The 10,951-nt window shown below is 36.5% G+C and overlaps 1 protein-coding gene across 1 annotated transcript in view; it reads right to left on the bottom strand.

Annotated features, from left to right (window-relative positions):
* Positions 1–332: 332 nt before the first annotated feature.
* Positions 333–10,951, bottom strand: part of NAA35 (N-alpha-acetyltransferase 35, NatC auxiliary subunit) — an 87,728-nt gene continuing 77,109 nt past the window's right edge. Inside the window, exons 18-23 of the mRNA XM_082656558.1 lie at positions 9,963–10,099; positions 8,171–8,238; positions 5,872–6,012; positions 5,146–5,268; positions 2,050–2,130; positions 333–1,206 (exon numbers count right to left, since the gene is read on the bottom strand). Coding sequence (XP_082512684.1) covers positions 1,147–1,206; positions 2,050–2,130; positions 5,146–5,268; positions 5,872–6,012; positions 8,171–8,238; positions 9,963–10,099 — 610 coding nt within the window. The 3' untranslated portion in view covers positions 333–1,146. The remainder of the gene's footprint in view (positions 1,207–2,049; positions 2,131–5,145; positions 5,269–5,871; positions 6,013–8,170; positions 8,239–9,962; positions 10,100–10,951) is intronic.

Raw genomic sequence — 10,951 nt, 5'->3', positions numbered from 1 at the left:
TAGCTGCTTGCAAATATTTCCAGAAATAAAGTTTCAATAATCACATTTGCAAGAAAGGTGTCAAATAAGAATTAGGATATTTGAAACTCAGAAACCACAGAGCAAATATAAAATGGTTGCTAGTCTTAAGCCAAGCCAAAAGTCAATTTAAGTTAGGCGCAGGGTAGCTCATTCTGCTAATAGTATTGCTTCCTGTGGAGGAGAAGGAAAGGCCCCCAGAGGCCATGGCAGCTTGACACAGAACAGCAGACCAGAGACAGGAAGAGGAACTGGCAGCAAAGGAAGAAGTGTGAAGCCACTGGCACTGGGCATTTGTAGGTATAGGTGATTTAAGTCAATTTTCAAAGCCAGAGGATGCTGGAAAGACCCTGATTGAAAATGTCTGATGGGTTAAACTGTGAAGTAGTAAACAGAAAGGAGTATGCCGTGTTGAAACCTAACTCTAAAAATGAACAAATCTATACAGTCTTATCTTCTGAATGTCACTAGCAAACATGATGTGTAATCTTTTAAAAGTGCCAAAAGTAACAGTTAAAGGATTAAAAAAAAAATCTATATTCTGACAGGTATATAATTTAAGATACCATGACACATAAAATCACAATCCCCGTGTAATTTAGTCTCCCTATATAGCTAGGAGGCCCCCCAAAATCCCTTTAAAATGTATTTTGCCCAAATCCCATGTGTTTAAAAAATCCCTTAATTTGAAACTTCTTTTGGATAATGTTTGAACTACTCAAACATTAAGAGTAATAAACACCTTCAATTCTTAACATGTATCAACACAGTGCTATTGTTTTTCATCTCCAGTAGTGCATTTTTTGTCAAGAAATTTATTAACCTTTACAAACACTATTTTCACTCAATCATTCATAAAAAATGATTTCTGAGTAAATCTGTAATAAAACCATATAATGTTCATCAATGCATTCAATAAGACCAGTTTCATCCATGGAACATAATAAACCACTTTAAAACAGCAGTTTTCATTCACGTCATGTAAGGCTGTCAAATTAAAAGTATTCCTTATAATGGGTTGTTACCCAAGAAATCCATTTCACTTCATGTAAGACTGATGGATAGATCCTCTAAGAGTAGAATCTGTAAGTAGACTTCACCTCTTTGGTCACCTTTTCAGTCTCTCTTTCAAACAAGTTTCACAACAGGAAAATATTTGTGAGCAGAGAAATCAAATTCAGGAGGAACCTGTAAAGAAAACAAAGTCAATTTATGTATCTTATACATATTCAGACAGTAAACAAAATAAAGACTACTATAATTTTAGAGTTTCTCATGTTTTTAGAGACAAGGCAGCACAAAAGAGATTTAAAAGAAAATGATGTAGCTTATCTCTGGTTTATGAAGGTCATTAGAAAACATGCTGAGCAGCGGTTTTCTAACTTCAGAGAATAGTTAACAAAGGAAAATGGACTTAAATTACAGGAAAAGGTCATGGGCCAGCAATTCTTTTTTTAGTTCCAGGGTCGCTGATACTCCTGAGCAATGAAATGAATCACTGCTAAAGCAGAGCAGGAGATAAGAGAGATCACAGAAAAGTAATGGGAGTAAACAAACAGACGTTACGCATATAATGGGCAAATGCCACCAAAAATGCCTCGGTGGTTGGCCTCTTCTGCACTGAATGTTGATACAGCACTAATGATACAACAGCATTACCAATGGAAGCTTACAGAATCTTCCATGGCCTGAGCCATTAAAGGCTCTAATTATTGAAGCATTCACTTTTCTAAAGGCAGATGACTTTTTAAATAACTCTCCCATAAATTTGTTTACACACATTTTCTTTTATTACCTTAAGTCATTCAGTAATTTACATGGAAGCGAAGACTTTAGAGATTTTAAGTCAATAAAATCTTTAAGTTTCAAGGAAAAACAGCAAGCTCTGATCTATTTTCTGCCACTGAATCTCTTTTAGAATAGTTTTTATGAGCGTTTTGACTTTTTTGTAATATTTATTCATCTTACTGAAAAAAAAAATGAAGTTTTACAATAAATTAAGACCACTTATTTTCCCTACAATATACTTACCTTAGATTCCTTTTTGTGTCCTCCTGCCAATAACTTCACAACCACAAAGTTGGGTTTGGCAACCTTTAAAATTCTATTGACCTAAACAATGAGCAACATTAAGCTATCAAAACATAAAATTCATAGTCAAAATTTATTGATTTATAGATAATAGGAAATTGGCACGATGTACGTGTTGCTATTTTATTAAAATATTTTATTAAAAGGCAATTTAAAAACATGAACACCATCATACGTCTTTTAGTAACACAGAACTCTAGTAGTCAACCATGAAGACTTGAAAGGGCTACTGTATCTCTTTTTCATTAAAATGAAAGATATTACACTGCAAAGTCCTACAAAGACAATACAATGTAGTGTTTGGGGCATGGACTCTGAAGTTAAGCTGTCCGTTTTCAAATTCCAGCTTTGCCACTAACTAGCTATGAAACCTCTGGAAGTTTTCTAACCTCTCTGTTTCTTAGTTTCTTCATCTGTAAAAATAGGGATAATAATTTACCTTTCCCACAAAGATTTGTTCTGAGGATTAAGTGAGTTAATATATATTATGAGCTGAGACCCACACCTGGCAGGTAATAAGTGTCCTTTAAGTGTTAACTGTTACTTCTGACAACCATTTGTCTAAAAGACTTCTGAACACATGAATAACAATGGAATGAAATATTCACTTCTCTTAAGAGGAAGTAATGGGCAGCTTGAAGGAAAATAAGTTCCCATTGCCCTCTTAGTGACCTCACTTGACACATCACCACGAGTTCAGTAACTGCTCCTCCTCAGCTCCAGATCACACATCCACTTACCTACACGACTACTCCATTGGGACATCCAAAAGCCATGTCCAAAACTGAGCTCCAGACCTTCCCAGCCCTGTCTACCCCATGCTCCAGCCTACAGTCTTCCCTACATGACTCAATCTACCCTGGTGGTGCTCAGGCCAAAAACCTCAAAACCATCCTTGACTCTTTTTCTCTTACCCCACATCCAATCCATCACCATCAATCAATCCCATTGACTAGGCCTTAAAATTCACAGAGGACGCAATCACTTCGGATCCACTAGCACCACCACCTTTCAACTGGATCATAGCTATGGCCTCTAACTGGCTCTCCTGCTTCCACCCTTGGTCCCACCACAGTCTATTTTCAGCACAGTGGCCAGAGTGATCCTTTAGAACAAAAATCAGATCTGGTCACATCTCTGCTCAAAACTCTCCAACAGCTCACCCCCTTGTTCACCTCACTCCAACACAAAGCCCTTGGCGGGCTTCTCTGGTGGCGCAGTGGTTGAGAGTCCACCTGCCGATGCAGGGGACACGGGTTCGTGCCCCGGTCTGGGAAGATCCCACATGCCGCGGAGCGGCTGGGCCCGTGAGCCATGGCCGCTGAGCCTGCGCGTCCGGAGCCTGTGCTCCGCAACAGGAGAGGCCACAACAGTGAGAGGCCCGCGTACCACCAAAAAAAAAAAGCCCTTGGCTGTTCCTCAAATACAACAGGGCACACTCCTACCTCTGCACCTTTACACATAGTGGATCCCTCTGCCTAGAAGGCTCCATCCCCAGAGGGCCACGTGACTTGCTTCTTCACCTTCTTCCAGGGCTTGCTCAGCGGCCAACTTATTTAAAAATGTCTAATCCCCTCCACCTGCCTCCTTGTAGCATTCACTATCCCTATTCCCAGCTTGATCTTTCTTCATAGTACTTATGATCTTCTAATACACTATATAACATTTATTTATTTACTGCTTGCCTCCCCTGCCCCCAGGAGGGCCCAGATTTCTGTGTTTTTTCCCCTGCTGGAACCTACCAGAGTGCTTAGGACCTAGTAGGCACTCAACAATATTTGTTGAGTTAAATAAATGAAGTCCACTAAAAGAAATATTCCATCTATTACAGGCACCTTCCTCTAATTTTTATACTCCCCCCTTTTATTTTCTTTCATTACGTGACTATATATGATTTTTTAAAAAAGTCATCTCTCTCCTACCCCTCTTCCCTAAGGCACTTAGCAACCCTCCTAAGAAGCAAACACTGTTATTAATTCTTATGTATCTTTCCAGAGATATGTTATATTCATATAATATTGCCACACATACATGTAGTCTTCCTTTCTTCCCCTTGACTGAAAGGGCAGCATACTATACATACAGATTTTAAGCTTGCTTTTTAAACGTCTTATATTCTGAAGAACATTCCATTACAGTAAATAAATATCTTCCTTGTCCTTTTTAGGGCTGCACGGTACTCTACTGCACGATGAAAAGTCATGTAACAGTTCCCTCTGATGGACACTAAAGTTTCCTCATTTTTTTACTATTACAAATCCTGCTGTAATAAATACTCTTGTATATTCATCATTTCCCACATGTGCACATGTATCTATAAGCTAAATCCCAAGAAGCAGAATTTCTGGGCCTAAGGACATGTGATTTTTGACAGATTGCTAAAATACCCTTCCATGGAGGCTGTACCAAGATATACTCCACAAAATGGTCTGTGTTACAGGTAACTCTCATTTACAGAATAAATGCATTTCAATAAAATCAGGTATAAATTATGAAACTAACAAAAGGCTGAAACAGTATTTTATATTTTACAAGTTCTAAACTCTGTAGAATGATACTCAAAATAGTCTTCAAAAACAAGTCTTTATTTTAAATGGTCAAGTGGAATACAGTTATTTTTACTTCCTGTGATAATTGACCAGATCATTTTTTAGACTTAAGATTTATATAATTATATTTTAATACAGTAAACTATAAATCAAAAATTTTAAATCTTAACAACTGAACTGTGCATCAATCTGGATCTTATTTCTATTCCTTCTGCTTACTTTACGGTTCTAAGTCTTCATTTCTCTTTGCATTGATTTCTAAATGTACACAAAGGAGATATTTACATCACTTCTTTCATCAAATAATTTTAAGTCTGACAAGGTTAGGTTAGCAAAGCTATTTGAAATCCTTAGCAGAAACACTGACAGGCTTCATTTATTAATACTATAAGGTTCCTTTTATAATTAAACTGTACTGTCATCCAGTAGTAAGATAGGTACTTCCTGCCAAGCTTTTCCTCTAGAATTACTGTGACTGCAGTCTTACCTCATGGTCTGGGTTTGGGATATTTTCCAATATCATTTTTGCCTGCTGAAAGTGCTTACTAGCTGCCACATACAGTTCTGGAGACTGAGGAGGAGGGCTATATTTATTAAGGTCAGACATTTCCTAAAAAAAAGAAATACTATTATTTAAAACATGCTTAATATGAAAAAACTCTAAAATACCTTTTTTTAATTAAAGAATTCTACATTGATTATCCATTCACATACAGACACTAAAGCAAACATTTGGCATGTCCCTATTTTTTTTTTTTTTTTTTTTTTTTGCGGTACACGAGCCTCTCACTGTTGTGGCCTCTCCCGTTGCAGAGCACAGGCTCCGGACACGCAGGCTCAGTGGCCATGGCTCACGGGCCCAGCCGCTCCGCGGCATGTGGGATCTTCCCGGACCAGGGCACGAACCCGTGTCCCCTGCATCGGCAGGTGGACTCTCAACCACTGCGCCAACAGGGAAGCCCCCTATTCAATTTTCAACCTTCATATACCACACCTCATATTATTCTCATATTTAAATAACTGTTAATGTGATTAGTATATCCAAAATCAAATAATTTTCCTACTATTTAAAACTGCTATTTTATTACTTTATCCCATTGATCCAATACTAGTTTGACTTGACTATTTTAACAAAATGGCTAGGTACGAACAGCCCATATCCAAGGAGGTCTAAGACTAACTACTTTACAATTATTTTAAGGAGCAGGTTCACCTTGAACTGCAGATAGTGCACTGGCGGTGGTGTCATTACACTGTTGAATGGAGCAAATCTGTGCTCGTATCGAACTTGTTCACTATCGAGCTCAAACTTGGGTTTTCGTACTTTGCCATCCATGTCAAATGCTACCATGGTCTACAGTAAAAAAAAAGAGAGAAAAACAGATGGTATTAATATGAAAATGTGAACATCCTCATTAATACAGAATAGAAAACAAGAAACAGCTATTTACACATAGTTAATCAAAAAAAGGCTCAGAAATCAGAAACAGGGAGAGAAAAACTGACTTTAGTATTCATTTTGATATCCTGAGCCACCTTTTATACAAAAAATGTTCAAGTTCCAATATCTACTATATTACTAATTTTCCTAGTGAAATGATGCCACATGCACATTATTCTTCCTAATGCTTTTATAATAGCTTTGAAACCTTCAAGTAAAAGCTCCTGAAGAGAAAGTAGAATATAATTTTTATAAGAAAAGCATTGGTCCTGTTTTTCAAACAGAAGTCCATATTGTTTTATGTATTTTAATAAGTTGCCTTAAATAATTTCTTGAACTGCCAAGCACAACTTAAGAGTTACTAACTCCTGAAAATGGCTGCTTTGCTTAAGCCATTTACTGTGGAGCTTGCCCCATTCCTAATACACTTCTAAAAAAAATCCAGACCCCATCTCTTCTAAGAAACCTTTCCTGATCATCAATCAGAAGTAAACTCTTCCTTCTCTTAGTACCTATGCCACATATATGTCACCTGGCCTGTCATTAACTAGGCACGTGACACAAGGATCACATCTGATTAGACTTGGTATGCTGCAATGTAGCCAGTACAAGATATCTGACACATGACAAGGGTTCAATATTTGTTAAACAAATTAGTAAACCACTAGACTTTGAAAAAAGGTAATTTTCAAGCAGATAGTAAAAATAAAGGTGAAATTAGAACCTGGAAAGAATCACAGAAGAGGGTTCATTTTATTGGGCTGGCCAAAAAGGGCCTTCGGTTTTCAAGAAAAAATAAAAGACACATTTTTCATTTTCACCAAGAACTACATTGAACAACATATTTACCCTTTCTGTTCCACTACCTTCTGCATTTTTCAGGCAACTTCATAATTCCATCTTCCCAAAACTTTTTATCTTTTTGAGCAAAGAACTGTTCCAGGTGCCTTTCACAGTCTTCCAGGGAATTGAAATTTTTTCCATTAACAGAATTTTGTAAAGACCGAAATAAATAGAAATCCGAAGGTGCAATGTCTGGTGAATATGGTGGATGAATCAGAACTTCCCAGCCAAGCTGTAACAGTTTTTGCCTGATCATCAAAGAAACAGGCAGTCTTGCGTTATCCTGATGGAAGATGATGCGTTTTCTGTTGACTAATTCTGGATGCTTTTTGTCGAGTGCTGCTTTCAGTTGGTCTAACTGGAAACAGTACTTGTTGAAATTAATCGTTTGGTTTTCCCGAAGGAGCTCATAATAGAGGACTCCCTTCCAATCCCACCGAATACACAACATCACCTTCTTTGGATGAAGACCAGCCTTTGGTGTGGTTGGTGGTGGTTCATTTCACTTGCCCCACAATCTCTTCCGTTCCACATTATTGTACAGTATCCACTCCTCACTGTCCGTCACCATTTGTTTTAAAAACGGAACGTTTTCATTATGTTTAAGTAGAGAATCCCATGCACAAATACGGTCAAGAAGGTTTTTTTCGCTAAACTTATGTGGAACCCAAACATCAAAGCGATTCACATAACCAAGCTGCTGCAAATGATTTTCAGCGCTTGATTTGGCTATTTTGAGTATGTCGTCTATCTCCCGCGTAGGATAACATTGACTGTTCTCAATTAATGTCTCAATTTTATCGCTATCAACTCCAACTGGTCTACCCAACCATGGAGCATCGTTCAGCGAGAAATCTCCAGCACAAAACTTCGCAAACCACTTTTGACACGTTTGATCAGTCACAGCACCTTCTCCATACACTGCACAAATCTTTTTTTGCGTTTCGATTGTGTTTTTACCTTTCTTGAAATAATAAAGCATAATATACCAAAAATGTTGCTTTTCTTCCATTTCAATATTAAAATGGCTACACAAAAATTCACCAATTTTGATGTCTTTTTTTAAATGCACACTGAATATGACAGCTGTCACATACAATCTAACAAAATTGTTTCGAATGAAGTTAAAGACAACTAAGTGCTACCAGAGCCATCTTACAGAAAAAACTGAACGAACTTTTTGGCCAACCCAAGAATTAAACAATGTAATAGCAATGTAGCAACTTACTTTAAACATTCCAGCACACATATTCTGATATGCCTGGCTCATTGTGATCTCTCGGCTCAATGGGCGAACTGTAATTAGAAAGAAAATCATCCAAACTCTTTCCCTCTTCCTCTTGCATTACTGCAGGAGAAATCTAAATTTTAAAAAAACCTTCTTTCTACCTTGTTTACTAAATTAAAATTTCAAAGTTTGTTCCTACAGGCTAAATTTTATTTTATGGCCCAAATCTACAAATAATAAAATATAGCAGAAAGTTTAAACAATAACTGTGTTCCCAAATAGTTAAAACCACAAGATTTTAGTATGAATTAATTGTAATTTCTTCTCAAGTCACAATACAGGGACTTCTTTTATAGGAAAGCCATGGATACAAGTCATTTAATGACCCACCCAAAGTGTTGAAATCTGAAGGGAACACAAAGCATTATTTTGTAACAATTGTAGCCTATCTGTACCCTCCCATGAGTGATTAACAGGGGAGTCCCTCTGAAACATTTCTTTCTCCTCATGGTCCTTGGGCAGTATGCTGAAGTGCTCTGTGATCATCCTTCTGTGCTGACTGTAACAGCACAACTCCAGATTTCCTTCCTTCCTGAACTGTCAGCCTTCTGTCAAAAGAGTATCAAAAGTCTCCTGCTGTCTTGTTCCTTAACCTATCTTATTCCATGTGGCTACTTCTTCTTGTCCTAAGGTCCTTTGACACATGAAATAGCAAAGCAGTAAAAGAAAAGCAAGAAAAGGAACCAAAAGGTTTGTACCAATATTGTGACTCAGTTTGTACCCTTATACCTTCTGAAGAGAAGATAGGTGAGAATTAAAATATAATGACTAATTCACCCATTAAAATGCACAGGTAGCTCACTCCAATGTTACTTATTTCTTAAGTTTAAAAATAATTCACAGTCTCATGCAGCTCAATATTAAAAAAAGAAACAACCCAATCAAAAAATGGGCAGAAGACCAAAATAGACATTTCTCCAAAGAAGACATACAGATGGCCAAGAGGCACATGATAAGCTGCTCAACATCACTAATTATTAGAGAAAAGCAAATCAAAACTACAATGAGGTATCACCTCACACCAGTTAGAATGTGCATCATCAGAAAATCTACAAACAACAAATGTTGGAGAGGGTGTGGAGAAAAGGGAACCCTCTTGCACTGTTGGTGGGAATGTAAATTGATACAGCCACTATGGAGAACAGTATGCAGGTTCCTTAAAAAACTAAAAATAGAATTACCATATGACCCAGCAATCCCACTACTGGGCATATACCCAGTGAAAACCATAATTCAAAAAGACACATGCACCCCAATGTTCATTGCAGCACTATTTACAATAGCCAGGTCACGGAAGCAACCTAAATGCCCATCGACAGATGAATGGATAAAGAAGATGTGGTACATATATTCAATGGAATACTACTCAGCCATAAAAAGGAACAAAACTGGGTCATTTGTAGAGAAGTGGATGGACCTAGAGACTGTCATACAGAGTGAAGTAAGTCAGAAAGAGAAAAACAAATATCATATATTAACACATATTTATGGAATCTAGAAAAATGGTACAGATGAACTGGTTTGCAAGGCAGAAACATAGACACAGATGTAGAGAACAAACATATGGACACCAAGGGGAGAAACGGGGTGGGTAGGGGTGGGTAAGATGAACTGGGAGATTGGGATTGACATATATACACCAATATGTATAAAATAGATAACTAATAAGGACCTGCTGCTGTATAAAAATAAATAAAATTCACAACACCTTTCTTTTTTTTTTTTTTTTTACCTTTCTTCTTTTTTTTTGTTTTTTTACTACTACGGCCTTTCTGCTGCTCTTCCATTATCCTTTCCTCTGCCATCTGAGAGCCATCGGCACGACTTAATGTTGACATCAACCATGCATAAAGGAATTCAGAGAGATACCTTAATGGAAAGAAAATGTTAGTTAATGGCAGATGTCTAAATGAGATAGCTTGGTCAACGCAAGTACCAGTATTAATAAAGAGATATTTTTTATAATGCTTTAAAAGTTTTTTTCAAAAACAAAATTATTCCATTAGATAATTGACAGATTAGATCTTACAAGAAATGGGCATTACAAATGATTAACTTTCCCTTACTTGTTGCCACACAATACGGAAAATTTTGTTTAATTTCCTACAATGATATGAGTTTTACAATTTTTCTAAAGATTTCTGGTGGGGAGGGACAAATTAGTCGTATAGGATTAACAGATACAAACTACTATATATAAAGTAAGATAAGCAACAAGGATTTACTACACAGCACAGGGAATTATACTCATTATCTTGTAATAACCTATAATGGAACAGAATCTGCAAAAGTACTGAATCATTTTGCTGTACACCAGAAACTAACACGATATTGTAAATCAACTATACTTCAATTAAAAAGAGATTTCTTGATAATTATGTATATATATGTAAATCAAATGAATGGCCATTCAATTGTTTTTACTATATCAATATAGGTCACATTTCTCCAAAACCTATTAAGTAAATGTCTTATTTTGTTATTAATTACAAAAGGAAACAAATACAGAAAAAATTATAAACATGCTAGCATATAATTTACTTGAGTTTATTCAATAAGGAAATGTGATACAGATTATTCCACCAGATACTAAATTTTCATAAGTTTAAACTAACAAACAATACTTTCTCTTAAGCCAGAAAAGCAGTTTAAATCTAGGATATGAATATATATTCTTTAAATAAAATTAAGGACCACTACTACATTAATGAAAATCAAAGA

This window comes from Grampus griseus (assembly GCF_964374135.1).
Source record: "Grampus griseus genome assembly, chromosome: 6".
Classification (NCBI taxonomy): domain Eukaryota; kingdom Metazoa; phylum Chordata; class Mammalia; order Artiodactyla; family Delphinidae; genus Grampus; species Grampus griseus.
This window is presented reverse-complemented; position numbering and strand designations above follow the sequence as displayed.